We start from the raw sequence: 18,283 nt of genomic DNA, 5'->3' as shown, positions 1-18,283 counted from the left end.
TTTAATATTGGCAAAAAACTAAAAGAGTAATTTTCAATTTGATTCCTCACGTGCTTCCTCGAAGGTATGAAAATAATCATTACTGTAAGTGGAATCTGAATCAGAACATTTACATTCAGTAAAAAGATTAACATTTGAGAAGTTCATTCAGACTGTGAGCAGGTTGAGGTGTAAGATGCCACATGACTCACTTGAAGACGGCATTGTCGGGGTAGTTGGTGTATCCAACGGCGTTGGCACCTCTCAGAAGCATCTGAAAAGGCACATTTGGCATCAGAGCCCTCAACTCTTGAAGCCTTTTCCAGGGACACTCACATAGGAAACGCATTGCCACATCAAAAGTAGCGCCTGGTGAAGACGAAAGAGACAAAAAAAAAAAAAAAAAAAAAAAAAAAAAAAAAAAAAACAGAGGATCAGTTTAAAGGTGGAACAGATGTGGAAAACTCAAAAGAAGTGTGTAAAGCACCTTCCTACTGGAATCATGATGCAATCCCACACTTTGATTCCAGAAATGAATTTAACACACAGTTTAAGAAATTTGTTCATATTTGATTTATTTAAAGTTTGGTTTTATTATTAGTTTTATTTTAGTTGCCAAAGCGACATTCTTAATTTTCATTTACTTTAGGTTTCTCGTCTAATATTTATATTTTCTTTCCCTGAAAATTTTTAATCATTTCATGTATCCATAATCCATATGCCAACATGTATCTAAAAATACATTGTGTTTTGCCAGTAGTAGTTGCTTACTATTTCGGTTTTATTTGATTTATGATACAAAGGAAAAGGCTGTGAAAACACACCTTTTGAAAAAATGGTTTTAAACGTATTAATTAGTGAAATGATCAAACAATTTAACAGTGGAATTGCATTTTTTTTTTTAAATAAACATTTATACCTTAAAAGTACTAAAACATCCAGCGCTACTAAGAACAATTAAAACCAGACCCTGGAGAATAGCATACTGGAGAATAGTATGCTGGGTTTGCTGCTAGAATGCATGAGAGCGATAAAGCAAAAAATAGTGAGGGAGGAAGAGAAAGAGAAAGAATGAGAAGGAAAGAAAACAACAGTGTCGAACTAGTACCACACCTCCCCAGTTTTCCACGCTGAAGAGGTTACTGAAGCTGTGAGCCACAAAAGGTGCGATCCGTTTGAGGTCGTGAGTGCGTACGCGAGTGGCCAGGAGGGACTGGTGGGCGTCTCTGAACGTAGTGTCCATAAGCAGCAGACCCTGGTGGGCACGTACCGCCTTCGCAAAACCATCTGGACCCTCTCTCAGCAACACATCCCTGAAACCCACTGGTGGCTCACCTGCAGAGTGCATTCAAACAAACTGCCAATTAATAACACCGAGATCATTAACACCAAGCTGCGTAGGACTACAAACGGCAATTATTCACAGAAGACTGTGCATCTTAAAAAAAAATGAAGTAGTTTTTCTAGAACACAACGATTGATTTTCGCTCTTGGCACATGTCCAAACAAATCCATACATCTCGTATGGATTTGTTTGGACATGTGCCAAGAGCGAAAAGAGAAGTAAAGTAAAAAAGTAAATGAAAATGTGATGGAGGGGCTCTTTTGCAAACAAACGTCTTAATGTTATGTTCCTCCTGATGTGGATTATAATATAATATAGTCAAGGGTAACTTCATGATACGCTCAGGGGGAAGGATGAATTATGACCACCTTGTGAAAGATGTAAACATACTCTACATCATGCTTTCTGCAATGCATCAATGAAATATCACAGCAACCAAGTGAAAAGGCAGCTTATATTGAGTTTGTAGTGTGAGAAACTGACAGCATGTGAATTTCAGATAAGGAAAGTGTGTGTGTTTCTCACCGAGGGGTACTGGTGGGATGACCGGATCGATGGGGGAAGGCTTAGCCTTGACAGGTATCGGAGTAGTCGGGCCGTTCACCATAACATGCCCTGAATGACGAGCAAACGCAATCACACACAAACAGTCCAAACTGCTTCAAATCCACCTCTGCTGGTATAATACACTGAGTGGATGGGTCAAGTGGACTGGAGACTGCACAGCCCACGTTACTTAAAAGGTTTTGGCTCTTGGCTTAATTTAAACTTTGTAAAGGGCTGCTGAGAAAGAGCAGGGATGGTGAAAAGTACACTTTTTTGTTCATATGCACAATACCTTTCAATTTCTTTCATTTTATTATTCTTATTTTTAAAATAAATATCTTCTCATCTTTCAGAAATCGTTCTAATATTGTGCTTTTCTAATATTTTTTTTCCAGAGTCCACTGCTAAATAGAAACTTCAAAAAATGTCTTTACTCTTTTTTTTTTACTCTCTCACTTTTGATCAAACTTAGTTGAGTATTGTATTTCTTTCAAAAAAAGTCTTACTGATGCCAAGCTTTTAAATGGTTAAAATCTCTCTGCACTGCACTGATGTTAAGCATTCATAATAAAAACCCAGAGCGGTTTATAATCTGTAATAAGATAACTGATGCATTAAACATGCATTCAGTCATTTTACTGCACCTCAATAAAATTAAATAAATAAAAAGTTTTACACAATGAAAGTGATAATTTCCCAGATGTTATCAATGTGGGGTCAAAAATGTCCTTGATATATTCTATGGACTTTAATTTTACCTGCTGTCTGACCTTCTGTTCTGTAATATTCTATTTAATAATGTGTTTAGTTGAAATTAGTGCAATAAAGGCTTATTGTTTCATGACATCTTGTGTATTATTTAAAGCTACTTGATTAGATTTTTTATATTTAGCAGCCATACCTGGTCATACTGAAAATTAACTCTAACTCAACTGAGTTTTTGTCATAAATGGACAACATGCTGTGTTTTATGGCTTGCAATAAATATCCTCATTAAGTTATAAATGCCTCTGATAAAAAAAAAAGTTAATTTCTGACTCTAAAAGTAACTAAATGCACTTAAGAAATGAATCAAATATAAAATATGAAATAAACATAAGAAAACAAATTTGGACATTCAAATTCAGTCAAACAAAGTGTGAATTATGTTCACTGAATCAACTGTTCAACAAAGGGTTACCCAGGTAGTGAAGCAGTTTTTGGGCTCGGTTCTGCACCGGTTTGAGGTTGAAGAGATCTGGATTCTCGTCGATGAACTGAGTATCTACCGTCCCATTCAGGAACTGATTATTACTCAGCACGTTCTGGAGGAACGGGATGTTTGTCTGGGGAGAGAAAAGAGAATAGATATGTATTTATTTTAACTAGTTCTGTGCAACCGATGAGCTGAAAGCTGGAGAGAGCCTAAAGTGGGTAGCTCTTGAGAGAGGAAGACTGTGCTCTCATATGATCTGAGCTTAGGTGCTAATGGTCCTACACGGGGCAGATGGGACCATTCGGTAGGCAGCTCTAAAATCAATACCATTATCTAAACACTCAATACTCCCTTCCATCACCATCAAACCTGCCTTTGAGTGTGTGCAAATTGGGCTCGGGTCACTGAGGAAACTGTGCTCACTGTTACAGCATGAAGAAACAACTCAATATTCTGAGCTGACATACAATACATTAAGTCCTGTATTCTGGATATAGTCTGCTACATGCGTTCCTGTACTGCTCTGAGCTGAAACCAATGGCTGAACATGAGGGATTTTTCCAGAATCCATTATCCTGACTGTTGATAATGGACTCCAATGGCAGCCGGAGAAGGGGAGATAATAAAGGTTCAGACAGGGTATGAAATCAGAAGGTTGAAGAGATCGAGCTGAAGGGGGAGCAGATGTGAGAGACTAACAGAATAAGCCAAGTGTTAATTGGAACGCAATAGTTTTAGCACTTGGCTTTTGCACCCTTGCCACTTACATACATACACATCACACATCGATTCTCTCAGGAAGAGTTTAACAAAGACCTTAAGAGAAGAAGGAGAGATTGAGGATGAGGAAGAAAAGAAGCCAAAAGACAGGCCAAGTCCAATTCTTCTCCCAAGAATTGAGAGTATGAAGGAGTTGGCTCTAATCCGCCAGCACTCTGACCCAGATTCTTCTAACTGCAGGATTCCTCCTCATTCCAAACGTTTGCATCAAAAAACTAACTAAGCATTTCAAACCCAAAGCACACTGTATGCACCTTATACGGTACGGTGTCATTCTTCAGTAATCACAATATTTACAGAAAATAGTTTGCTTTCATCTCGAAAAATAGGACCGATACTACTAATGAAAAAGGTTTACACACTTACTCATTCTTATTACGGTTTTCGAAATTTTAGAATAATAGTGAAGTCATCAAAACCATGAACTGAAAATGGGAAATATGTAGAGAAAAATATATATATTTTTTACAACAACAGTTACAAATCTTACAGTGCTGCTTGAATGTTTGTAAACAAGAATTTTCTGTATTTCTGCATAAATATGACCCAAAAGATAATAATAAGATAATCAAGTCTAAAGAGAATCCAATGAAACAAAAATATATACTTTATATTATCTTGTACATGTATTTACTGAGAAAAATTACCCAGTGTTATATATCTGTCAGTGGCAAAATTATTTGATTCTTTTGTTTCAGCATCAGGTCTGACCCCACTTTGAAGTCAGAGTGTTCAATTTTTTTCCAATTTTATTGTACAATTCTGCCTTAAGCAAACACAATTCAAAGAGAAATAAAATTAAGAAAGTATTTATTTTAGATCTAAGTAAAAAAACAACGCTTTTGTGTTTGTTTTATTTCCATTGGTATAATAATTCATAAAAGAGGCCTAATGATTTTTGTGAAAGCACAGCAAACAAGGGACTTTCAATAACATGATTCTGCAACCACATCCTGTCCATAATATGTTCAATACAAAACAACCATGTTCCTGAAGAGCACAAGCATGCACATAAATCCACAATAATCAAGAGCTTCTCTTGGCTGGTAAAGGAAATATCTTTTTACAGCTTTGCTTGGATAGTGTTGTTTAGTGATAAACCACTGGGTATTGCTGGAAACAACTTATTGCCCACAATCTTTCCACAGCGCCTGGATAAAGTCAGGGAAGAAAGAGAATAAGAGAGAGCGGGAGAGAGAAAGCACTGGAGTTTAAACATTTAAGCACAGACAGGCTGTGAATATATCGTATTCACGGCTACCTGTCTGGATTTTTACATTTAGAATAAAGACCAGCCACATTGAAGAATACAGGGTTAAGATGAGCAGTTACTGTACAATGCCAACCATCCAGCCACGCGACCTGTATAACAAGACAGATGGAAGTACAGATGGTGATATCAAAACTTGATATCTCAGATTTAACCAGTTTGACTAGCTCAGAGTTTAGAGCTGTCCAGGGTGCTGAAATATCTCAAGTGCTTTCCTCTGTTTCCAAACCTTCTGTGCCTCCACAGCCTCATCAGAAAGGCTCAAACATGGCTTAAACAACACCAAACTAGAAATGTTTTCCTCTTAATTCATATTATATTCAACTGATAGCAAATTATTACTATAAAAGCTTCCATTATTATAATGAAGTCTTCCACACATTTTGACAATTCTGAGGGCAATCGACTGAGAAAGACCTAGGAGCAAATTTATTCGTAAGTAAAATCCACATGGGATGTTTAATTAAATTCAAGACATTATTTTTTATTTTCATCTTTCAAACCTCAACAAGATACGAAATATCACCCATCAGCAAAATGCTGATGTGAATGAGAAAGGCACCAGCAGCAAAAATCTTTCAGAAATAGTACATCAGATTAAGTCTTCAAATTGTGTGGAAACGGTGATTGTTATATTTAAATATTGCAGATTTGCATTGTTTATGTAAGCACATACCCTACTGTTCAAACATTTGGGGTCCGTACAATTCTTTAAAATGTTTTTGAATGTAGACTTTTGCTTTAGTTGAAATTATTTGAAAAACCGTAACTGCTAAATATACTAAAATACTATTAAAGTAAAATATTACTACAATTTAAAGTAACAGTTTTCTATTTTAATATACTTAAAAGTATATTTTTATAAATAATAATGATCCTTCAGAATTTATTTTATTATGCTGATTTGATGCTCAACAAACATTTCTTATTATTATCATTAACACGGTTTAAAACAGTTGTGTTGCTTAATTTTGTGGAAACCAGGATGAATTTATTCCAGGATTCTTTGAATAACAGAAAACTCATTGTTTAAAAATTATTCTTTTTTTGCACAGTGTACAAGTGTTTAACGTTACTTTTGAACAATTTTAGCCATCCTTGTTGAATAAAAGTGTCTTTGCAAAAAAAGAAAAAAAAAAAAAAAAATTTAACTACATTTTTGAACAGTCGTGCATATTTTACTACAAAATAATTGTCCCAATTAATTCTCAAACCACACATATTATTTAGTTACCTTAATTACAGAACCCAATATTTTAAGTTATTACTTCTCTTCTACAAGTTCAAGAACCCCTGCATACCCCTGCTTGGAAATCACTCTTTCACAGCAATTAGTTGTGGCTTGGATCCAGCAGATGCAGTCTCTTTCTTTATGCAGGCACAATGTACACACACACACATGAATCATTCATATTTGTCTCATGGTACTTAAATGTTTTATTCATGACTTGTCATTTTCGGAAACATGACTTAACTGAACCCAAGATTTTGGCTCTCTTGCTAAATCTAGAGTCTGCTACGTCAGCTGCAGCGAGGTTTAGCGAGGTCTCTGAGCCCATCGGTTACATGCTCCAAGTGTGTGGAGCTGGGCTACAGCAGGCTGTTGGCAATGCTGTGTGTCGTCCGCTTAGCTGTGCTTCCATGCAGTTAGGCCTCTATATATAGACCTGCATAAAGACTGAGTGACTCATGCTCACCTAAAAATCACAGAGCCCAGAAAAAGATTATGGGAATAAGAGATAGAACATGAGAAACGAAGGGAAAGTGTAACTTGGCCTGAACATTTTTGGCTTCTTCTCTACTTCTCAACTTTACTGGCCATGTAAAGCTGTATTAGCCTCACACTCATGAGATGATTATACAGCTCAGCTTATAAGAGCAGCTCTCTCATGATTTAGATTTGAACCCGTGACCGCCTGGATCAACAGCAAGAAGAACCACTGGACCAAGACATTGTTTTTAGGCTAACACTTTACAACAAGATTCAATTTGTTAACTTTATTTAACCAATAGGTACAATGAGCAATTCATTTTCAGCATTAATTGGTTGTTTTTTGGCAGAAATGTATGATCAAAAATGTCAGTAAAGACATTTGTAATGTTACAAAAGATTTCTACTTTGAATAAATGCTGTACTTTTGAACTTTTTCTTTTCATCAAAGAATCCTTTCTTTAAGCAGCACATCTGTTTTCAATGGTTTGAACTGTTTCTTGAGAACAAAAGCAGCATATAATGATTACCGAAAGATTATGTGACACTAAAGCCTGGAGTAATTTAGTCTTTCAGTAAAATTCAGCTTTGCCATTATGAATAAATTACATTTTAAAATATATTATAAAATTATCATTATTGTTTTTTAATTGTATGAATATTTCCCTGTATTACTGTTTTTTTTATGTGTTTTTTAATCAAATAAATCCAACCTTGGTGAGCATGAGACCTTGAAAAACATCTTTTAAAAATTCTAACAGACCAAAAACTATTATACTAACACATTTTGACATTTCAAGTTAACATTAGTTATGCATTATGAATATTAACCTATTAACAACATACAGTAGCACATAGCATGTTTTCAACTTAAGAATAAAAATCATTAGTTCAGAAAACCTACTGAAATACATTCATGTTAACAAATTGAACATTAGTGTTAAAGGTGTTACTGTTTTCCTTGTTATTTAAAAGTTCATGCATATATGCATTTCATTTTTAAATTTTTAACTAATTTCAATTGTTTCAATTGGTGTCAGTTGTTGTTGTTTTTTTTTCACTTAAAAAGCAAAAATGATGGTATTTTGGTATACAGTCAATGATGGTATTTTATGGATGGGAGTGGACCCATGTCATGTCCTCTCAAGGGCATCAGAATGCCATTGTTGCACACCTCCAATAACTCATGCACCTCTAAAAACAGTTCTCAAAATCAGCTGCTGTTATCAATTTTTACAGATATATAATGAATTGCCATTTACAGGTGGTGAAAATCAGCTCTATGGGAAAATTGGTAACAAAAGTTCTTAGTGTGTCTGCTTTCCGATGGTGCTCTGCTGTTAAAAATGTACTGTCAGAGGGACAAAGCTTTGGGCAATTCCTCTCCAGATCCAACCTCACACCCCAGGTCACCCAATGAACTCTCAATATGCCATTTTTACCCTTGCATTTCATCTCCCCACTCATACAGAGAGCCAAGACTGCTTTAGGATCTGCCACCCGCCCCCCTCCCTCTTGTTTTCTCTTCCCTCCCTCCTGCTCACTCTGCCCTTGCTGTAGCAGACACATTGCAGTCGCAAACGCTTGCGCTCACATCGACTTGCTCTCTGCATCAGAACCAACAAATCACAGACTCACGCAGTTCAAGAATACAGAGCAGGAACGGAAAGGCAAAAAACGAGGCATTGATTGAAGGCAATAAGCGACATCAGTGGGGATTCAACCGCACGGTTATATGAAGATTCTTCCTGCCTATAGGTGATGGTTTCCTACTTTGAAGGCAGGATTTCCCTGGACCGTTTGGAAAAGTAAAAACAAAAAAGCTGTGGGGAGAGAAAACGAGGGGTGAGGATGCTACCCAAAATCCCTCCTTGAGGAACCTGAGAGGATGTAGAGGGAAAGGGACCCCTGGAGAGGGCAGCAGTTCTCTTGGATGGACAGAAGCAGGAATTTGGAAATAAAAAAGGTTGGTAATATGTTTGCCTTCACCCTATAGGTTTAAGGAGAGGTTGAGGATTAGTGGAGACAAGGAGATAGTTAAGACAGAATATAAAGACTACAACAGTTCAGGGTGGATTAAATGAGGAGGAAAACAATAAGGTGGGAATCATGCAGTAAAAATGAGTGTATAGACTTCAAGTCCATCTAGACAAGAGTGTGCACACGCACGCACACACACACACACACACATATATTTGGCTCAGTCAGACCCACAGGGTCTGCTTGAAAGCAGGTCTAATTGGATTATTTGCTTTAATGCACCAATTTACAGGAAGAATCAATTAATTTAGGGTCCTCAATAGTCTAAGACGCTGACATCAGCAAACAGACATGAAAAATACACAACAAGCTTTCCACTTTAAGATGTGGCATCTGGGCTAAAGGTCTATGTAAGAGAAATGAGAGACTGACTATAAAAAAAGGAATGTGAGCTTTTAATATTAGTTAAATATTTATTAAGAGGGATTTTTGTTTCTTTCAGCAGTTCACTCTGAGTACAAGCATGGATTGGAAGCCACTTGCTACTGAAAGAGTCTCTGCAAATAAAAGAAGATTTGAATAAAACAAGCTTTCACTGGATTTTGACTAATGCTGTGAAATAAAGGAGAATTTTGGATGAATTTCCTAATGAAAATCAAGGTGGAAAAAACAATCCAGACATACCCAGTTCCATTTAATTGAGGTTCACTGAGGATTATGGAAACGGGGCAGTGACTCATGGCGAGGAAAAGAACGACTAGGCACTGAGGATGTGACTGTCAGTAAGTCATCAATTTGACCACACAGATCAATTAACTATGAGGAACAAATCGACCCTCAGCCCACCTGAATATTTCCACAGTGTTTCACTCTGGATTTTATTCTGAAGCAATGATGGGACTAGCTGGGCAGTTTGTCAATAAAAGAACTGAAAGGATTGGAAACCATTTTAAATCTTGATGAAACAGACACAAGCAGGTATGAAAAATTACTTTTCTCCTTTCCCTTCCATGCATAAAATATCCTACTGCTGGCAGGTAGACGCTCATGAGGTTTGTCAAATGTTTGCAGAATATTTACAGTGTATATAATTCCAGATTCAGCACAATGAATATGAAATCCACTTGGTATTGATTCTTTATTGCAAATTTGCACACATACAGCTTTGAGCCAATTGCACATGGTTATTTATAGGATATAACTCTACTCTCTACAATGCCCCATCTTATCTCTCCCTTTCTCACTTGCATACACACACTTGTTTTAAAAACTGCTTTGCGAGTGTGACACTGGAGCCATTACGTAAGACTGAAATTAACAGGCCAATATCATGTAAACAACAAATAGAAGCATCAGCATAACACTTTACTAATGGCCACTGATGGACTAATTAAACCAAGTCAAGCATTTGCAAATGTTTAGGGACAGTTGTTAATTACACATCACAAGGGTTTTCATCTTGTGAAATCAATTAAACTTCATTTGTACACTCATTGCAGCTTGTGTCTTTTCCTACTGTCCTTGCACTAGTTGGTTGGAGCATGTCTGTCAATACAGTATGTGCGACAAACCAGACACACAGAGACAGTTATGTATCAGGTTAATGGAGTAATCAGACCCCTGTAGAAGAGCAGGCAGCAGCAGGGAGGAGAACAAACAGAAGGACATAAGACTTGGGTAAATAGATACACTTTGTCTGCACACACAGCCACAACAACAGCCACATAATCTCACATCTGCGATGAGAAGACAGCCAAGGCATTCATCACTTAGAATGTGACTGATCATCTTGGTGCTTGTCCCTGGCAGCCAAATCGAGTCTCTTTTTCACCCACAAACCAGGGGAAAAGTTTAAGGATCTTGCTGCACTTGCTAGATACATGATAAATGCCTTGAAATCTAAACACCTGACAAAGGATTCCAGGTAGACCATTAATCTGAAGCAATGGACACTGGTAGATTAGCTCACGATTATCTTATACTGTATGAATGACTAGGCATAACACCAAGACTTAGTAGCAATTAATGAATAACAGCATTTGTGTAGGAGCTTCGTGAATGAACAAGCGGGCTTGGGACTGAGCGAGATAGGGATCAACTTTTCCAAATTCTTAAGAAGTTATGAGTTGAAGCCACTAATGTCTGCTCTCTTTACACAGGTCTGTGGACAACCTGGTTACCATGCCACGCATAGAACCAGGGAGTCCATCCAGAGGAACCAATCTGTTGCACGAACAGGAGAGCTCGAAATGGATCCAATCAAGGAGATATCCCGCTTCATCTATCCCCGTCAGCACAATAAGTGTCCAACACTGTCCAGTTCCACAATCAACAATTTTCTGGCTGGGTCTCCTTGGCTTCATATTGCTGCGAAGCGGACAAGGTGTGTCGGCAGGAGAGACATGGGGCATGGTGTCCATCTGCCCCATCCATTGTGTGTGTCGAAACTTATCAGAGTCTCTGAGCACATTGTGTGTTAATAAAGGTCTGCTTTTCGTGCCACCAAACATTGATCGGCCGCACTGTGGAGCTGCGTCTTGCTGACAATTACATCCTGGAAGTGGGAGGTGCCGACTTTGCCAATATGACAGGACTAGTTGAACTAACATTGTCACGCAACACCATACATGCTCTGAAACCACTGGCCTTTGCTGATCTGGAGAGTCTGCGTTCACTTCACCTGGACACCAATCGTCTCACAGTGGTGGGACCTCAAGATCTGACAGGTCTTATTAACCTTCAGCATCTCATCATCAACAACAATCAGCTCACAGATGTTTCAGTGGATGCTTTTGATGACTTCCTACTAACGCTGGAGGATCTGGACCTTTCCTACAACAACCTTCGTAGAGTTCCTTGGGAATCCATTCAGAATATGGCTAGCCTGCACACCTTAAATCTAGATCACAATCTAATAGACCAGATTGCTGAGGGTTCTTTCAGTGAGCTCTACAAACTGTCCCGACTGGATATGACCTCAAACAGACTGCAGACTCTTCCCCCTGATCCACTGTTTTCCAGATCCCAAATTGGTGTGGTCAGTCCAACACCGTATAATTCCATCACCAGCCTTAACTTTGGAGGAAATCCCCTGCACTGCAACTGTGAGCTTTTGTGGCTACGACGACTGATTCGGGAAGACGACATGGAGACATGTGCCACACCTGTTCATCTGGCTGGTCGCTATTTCTGGTCCATCCCAGAGGAAGAGTTCACATGTGAGCCTCCACTGATCACCCGTAATACCAATAAGCTTTGGGTGTTGGAGGGCCAACGAGCCACACTTAAATGTAGAGCCATTGGTGACCCTGAGCCAGTCATTCATTGGGTGTCACCAGATGACCGTATTGTTGCCAACTCCAGTCGTATTCACTCACACTACAATGGCACACTGGACTTTTTGGTGACCCGTGCCAGAGATGATGGCACCTATACATGCATTGCCATCAATGCTGCAGGGGAATCCACAGCTCTGGTAGACTTGAAGATCATCCCTCTTCCTCATAGAGGGAATGGTACGATAACTCTTATCAACCACAGAGACCCTGGATCCTCCGATATTAGTAGTGGCCGTGGAGGGGTTGAAGGAGCAGGGACTGGTGTGGTGACCGTACGGAATGTGACTGGAGGCAAAGTAGATACTGGAGAAAGAGGAAGTGGAAGCAGTAATGGAGGAGCGGAAACCTTGGTAGGAGTTCTAGGTGTGACATCCAATACAGCTCAGATTCGCTGGAAAATGGGTCGATCTTCAACACCTTTTTTGGTGTGGATGTATCAGATCCAGTACAACAGCACAGCTGATGACGCACTTGTTTACAGGTAAGGGAATCTTATTTCTATATTACGGAAGCACTTTTGACAAAACAAAAAAGGAGACTATGATGTGTTGGTTTTTAGTGTTTGGTTTTCATGCGTTTCCAGTGAAAGCATGTTAACATCCTTGGTGCTCATGTTCATGGATTATAGGCTCCAGATATTGATGGAAGGATAAGGCCAAAGGAAACAAACACAGCACAAAGTGGAAGGAAGATTCTAGTTGAGCCATGAGGCTAAAAGACATACAGGGATCTATTTATAGCCAGGGAGGGGTAAAGAAAGCAGAGCAGTGGAGTGAGAGGACATCCTGACTCTGGGGAAAACAGGATGGACCCTTTAAAAGGTGCAAAACCTACACATTTGAAGATGGTGTCACAATGAATCTGGAAGAGTGAAATGGATCTAAATGGAGAGAGAAAGGGGACAGAGACATGGGGCATCTCACAAGGGAGTTGCTTACATTGACTCTTCTTAGACAGACTGGAGAAGTCAGTAGTAGTCTGTATAAATTCCCATACTTTTATATGATGTTCTAAATTCTGTGAAGAACTTTTCAACATCTGATGTTCTTCTGGCATTCAGCTTTGTAGTATAAATACATTTCTGTGTATATTACATGTTTATTTATACATTTCTGACCATTTAAATGAGAAGAAACTTTCTCTGTACCAAAAGTACTTAAACTAAAATAAGCCACCTGGCTGACAGCTTTCTGACATTTTAACGACTTTGACTTTATATCATCTAAAGTCTAATAGTTCTTCAGCGTCTGTTCTCTCGTGGGATAGTGAAATGTCCACTGTTTGCACACTTCAGCTTCAGAATTTCAGCAGATGCAGTACATCATCTGAGTAGTTCAACTACTTGTGAATACTGATACTTTTTGAATATGGTGCAGCATTATATTGATGCACAAACAACACTGCTTGCATTACAATATTCCTAGTACTGACATGAAAAAAGAAATTCCTCCATGGTAGCCTTTTTATTTTAAGATTTGATCTATCTTACTCTTCTTTCTCATTAACTTTTCCTTTACAACCTTACTAGAGCTCTTCAGTACTTTAGACTCAATAACTGGGAGCTGCAAAATATTCACTGCACAATGTAAGAACACATCTTGAGTGGCTTATGAAAAGGAAGGAGCAGTGGTATTTCCAGGGATTGGGATAAATAATAAATGGTGAAGGTGAGGGGCATGTTTGGATGACAAGGAGAGAATATATATATATATAGTAGAAGTATAAAAGTATTAGCAGTTGCTGAGTGATGGCAGGCAGAGAAACGGATGAGTAGGAGGCCAGGCATCTTCATAACAGACCTGTTACTACAGCTATTCCAATCAACAAGAAGAAAACTGTAAGAATAAACACAGTAAGCTACTCTAGGCCAAAAGACAGACATTAATGCACATTGACTGGCCATCTTGAGTGCACTGCTAAATAGATAAAGTTTTTCCTAGATATTTTTGCACATTAAAGAGAATGCTCCACATTCAATGCAAGTTAAACTCTATTGATAGTACTTGCAGCAAAATGTCAATAACCACAGAAAACAATTTTGTTTCTCAGTTTAAAAAATTTAAATATAGGCAAAACTCATAGTTGCAGAAAGTAATGCACTACGCTATGTGTGTCAACATGCAAAGTTATATCCAGTGTTTCCAATTCCTGCCACGGGCATGTAGAGATCTGAACTGGTCTAAAAATGCAAACCATCCTATGAAATTAATAGGAGAATTTTGCATAATTTTCAAAATCACTGGCCAACACAATTCATAGAGAAACATCTAAGGCTTCATTAACATCAGATCATTAAGACAAGTTTCCTGTAAGGCTTGTAATTCAAATCATCCATAAGATTTTGAAATTTAATATGCAGATAAGTATGCAAATGCCTCATTTACATGCAGTGACACACAGAGCTCAAAAACAGGAGAAGTCTACATGAATGTGAATTCAAATGTCTTGGATTCCTTACAGTGTAGCATTTATTCAATAACACTACAGTTCTTTTTACTGAGGTGGATACTCAAGGAAAGACACAGTTTAGTGAAGAATAAATTAATGAAATTGACAAATCTGAATGAAAGATTCTTGAATCTGAAAAGGAGGCAAACAGCTTATTGAAACTAAAGCAACGGAGATTAAAAATTGTTCAAGGTCCTTCTGCTGTAACTGCCAATTACCTTTCAAAGTAAAGTGAATTAAAGGCCTTGAATCAGGTGTAGCCTTCCAAAGCATTTTCATTACTGACATACATACCAAGCTGCCAAAGCAAATGCACTGGACACAGTCAATGAAGTATATTAAAGAGCACTGTACAGACACAGTTTCTGCCAGAGATGGCAGATTGTAAAGACTAGTGTGGGCAGGAGTCCTTCAGGCAAGAAGCATGTCAGAACCATCTTAGCTTTAATGTAAAAATGCCTCATTGCCACATCTACAACATCTACAGTTTATTCTTAATTTTCTCATTTCTAGATCCCCCTTCATAGCAGGGTATTGATTTAAGCAATTTTCACTACAAAACTGAGCTTCTAAATCTCACCTTGTTGTGCTTGATGTATTTCTGGCTGGATTAGTCATTGACATAATGTTTAATTTCTCATAAAATGTCTTTTCTTTTTCTATTTGGTGTCAGAATTCTGCCTCCAACCAGTAATAGTTTCCTGCTGAAAAACTTGGTGTCAGGAGCAGACTATAGCCTGTGCGTCTTGGCCATATTCGATGATGGCATCTCCTCCTTGGCTACTACAAAGGTGTTGGGCTGCATCCAGTTCAGCACTAAAGAGGATTATCCAGAATGTCGTTCTCTGCACGCTCACTTCCTGGGCGGCACGTTGACCGTGATGGTGGGAGGCGTGGTGGTAGTAACCCTTCTGGTCTTCACTGTGGCCATGATGGTGCGCCATCGCGTCTGTGGAGAGTGTCGGGACGATGCCAATAGGCCAGGCAAGCTCTTTCCAGCCAAAGGGGTGGATGTTTATGCCCAAACGAACGGAAACAACAGTACGATGATGGTGACATTGCCAAATGGACTCTTGGCCAAAAGAACAAAAGACAAACACAAGCCCAGCTCTCTCCCAAAGCCTAAACAGAGCCCGGAGCCACACCATGGCACACGCAATAGGGGTGAGCGGGCAGTGAGGGAGAAATGTTTTACTCCTCTCACACCAGAAAGTGAGAGATTGACACTCTATTACTCCCCAAGTAACACACTGCCAACGCCGACACAAAATCGAGCAGGTAGGCTCAAGTTACGCAAGTCTCTGGAGAAAGACAGAGACATGGACAGACACGTCTTGGACTCGCTTGCACCGACAAAAGATGGAGATGACGAAAGGGAAGGAGGCTCAGAGTTGAAACAAGCACTCAAATCCAAGCGTAGCTGCTCTTTTGATGTGGGTGAAATCACCACCGCCACATGTTACAGCTACGCTAAGCGACTGAGCGTTATCTGGCCCCGACGTAGCCAGTCTCTACACGGCATGCTTGTCCACTGTGCCTCCACCAGCACGTCCAGCAAGGGTAGCAGCGACCAGTACGGCCACGGCCTAACACAGAACAACCTACATGCCTTTGCTTCTAGCAACTCCTCCAATTCCAACTCCAACTCAACTTCAAACAGTAGCATGACCTTCAATCCAAGAGACCTAGAGGAAAGCGTGGTGTAGACAGTGAAAGAAAGAATCCGCAGGCAGAGGGGGAAGTGACATCTAGGAAAGGCCAATCCTAACAAACTAGGTAACGAAAGAACTATAAAAATGATAAGAAAACAAATTATCAGGGGAGGGCAGGATTGATGAGAAGTAATGCTCCTGACACAAAGGATTGGCTATTATTTGATGACCGCCATTATTTCGTGAAGACAAAGAATGACAAGGCTTGTTTTTTTACGGCAGGCCCAAGGCATGGAGGATTATAACCTAAAGTGTCTGTTTCAACAAGATTAATTAACCAATTAATAAATGATTGAATAAATCAGCCGCTATTTTTGCAGAAGAAACACTACTCGAATGTTAATGAGGTGCTGAAAGGGGTAAATACAACACAAAAAATAATAACAATAAATAAATAAAAAATTCAAACCCCAAAAGGGGAATGCATTATTTGTTGAAATTCACTGCTGCGAAAAAGCACAACATGACTGGGTCCTCTACTGAGGGAAAGTATATAAATATTCTGTAAAGGTTTTTTTTTTTTTTTTTTTGGTGGATATGTTTTTCTATTAATTGTAAAGATGGAGGGACTCACAGAACACTTCAACACACTGGTGTTTAAAATGGGGGAACCATTTGTTCAAATGTCATTGAAAAGTGATCTGAATTGTCATAATTGTTCTTGTCTGATCAGCCTTTTTACAGAGTCATAAAAAGAATAAAAAGCTGTTCTGTAAAAATTATATTGTGTATTGTGGAATGAAGCTGTAATGATGCTCTAATTGAGATCAATCTGATAGCTCCATACTTAAGAGAAGCTGGAATAAAAAGCCATATGGCACATAATGCTTTAAAAAAAAAAAAAAAAAAAAAAAAAAAAAAAGAGCACCGCAGTTGACTGGCCACGCAGCACACATCCCAAAAAAAATACCTGATTAAAATATCAGATAGTATAATCATCATAAATGTCTCTAATGTACTAATTCTAGCTCTGCTAACTTAACTGGAGATTTAATTGAAGATAATAAGCAACAACAAGGTCTGTTAATCCGCAAGACCACAAAATAAGTAACATGTTATTGTGAGCGAAGGCTTCAAGATGAAGCTTGTTATTTCCAGTTATGTTTCTTCATCAAGACCACTTTATATAACAGCTGACAAAAGAGGAGGAGGAAAACAGGACGGAGATGAAAGGGAAAAGGTGGGGTGAAGGTTTGGACCAGAAAAAAAAGAGGACATGTGCGCAGTTGGAGGTTTCCTTTCTGCCTTGACGGTGTATAACGCTGAGCGCTTTGTTACAATGTGCATTGCAAAATGGTCTTTGAAGCTCAGGTTGTAGCCAAGACATTATATGGAGAAATAAATTACATGCGTACTTTTTTTTTTTTTATATATATACATGCTCTTTTCTAAAACCTAGTGTGCGGAATACTGAAGAGTGCTTACTAAAGATGCATTTACTTGACAAAATATACAGTAAAAACAGTCATGTAAAATGTTATTACAACTTAAAATGTTTTATTTATTATTACTTTAATTTACTGTAATGGCAGAGCTGATTTTTTAGCTGCCATTACTCCAGTGTCACATGATCCTTCAGAAATCCTTCATATATACTGATTTGGTGTCAAGAAACATTTCTTTTTATCATCAATGTTGAAAACCGTTATGTTGCGTAATTTTTTTGTGTGGAAACTGTGCACTACCATTTAAATGTTAGCTAAGATAGATAAAAAAAAAAAAGACAGGCAAGGCATTTATGGTGTTATAAATATTATTATTTCAAATAAACACTGTTTCTATTCATCAAAGAATCCTGAAAATATCTATTACAGTTTCCACAAATATATTAAAGCAAAAAAAACTGTTTTTTACACTGAAGATAAGAACCTTACTATTCTGGCCATCACAGGAATAAATTACATTTGAAAATATATTAAAATAGAAAACAATTATTTTAAATTTGAATAATTTTACACTGATTTTTTACTGTATTTCTG

The 18,283-nt window shown here is 38.2% G+C and overlaps 1 protein-coding gene and 1 pseudogene across 1 annotated transcript in view; one reads left to right on the top strand and one right to left on the bottom strand.

Moving 5' to 3' along the window:
- The window catches only part of LOC113064144 (pyruvate carboxylase, mitochondrial-like), a 104,724-nt gene that overhangs the window by 14,864 nt on the left and 71,577 nt on the right, over window positions 1-18,283 (bottom strand). The window contains exons 11-14 of the mRNA XM_026234737.1: window positions 3,051-3,195; window positions 1,850-1,939; window positions 1,093-1,314; window positions 192-348 (exon numbers count right to left, since the gene is read on the bottom strand). Coding sequence (XP_026090522.1) covers window positions 192-348; window positions 1,093-1,314; window positions 1,850-1,939; window positions 3,051-3,195 — 614 coding nt within the window. The remainder of the gene's footprint in view (window positions 1-191; window positions 349-1,092; window positions 1,315-1,849; window positions 1,940-3,050; window positions 3,196-18,283) is intronic.
- On the top strand, window positions 8,375-17,135 carry LOC113064145 (leucine-rich repeat and fibronectin type-III domain-containing protein 4-like; annotated as a pseudogene).

The sequence above is a fragment of the Carassius auratus genome, chromosome 46, assembly GCF_003368295.1.
Source record: "Carassius auratus strain Wakin chromosome 46, ASM336829v1, whole genome shotgun sequence".
NCBI classification, from domain to species: Eukaryota; Metazoa; Chordata; class Actinopteri; order Cypriniformes; family Cyprinidae; genus Carassius; species Carassius auratus.
This window is presented reverse-complemented; position numbering and strand designations above follow the sequence as displayed.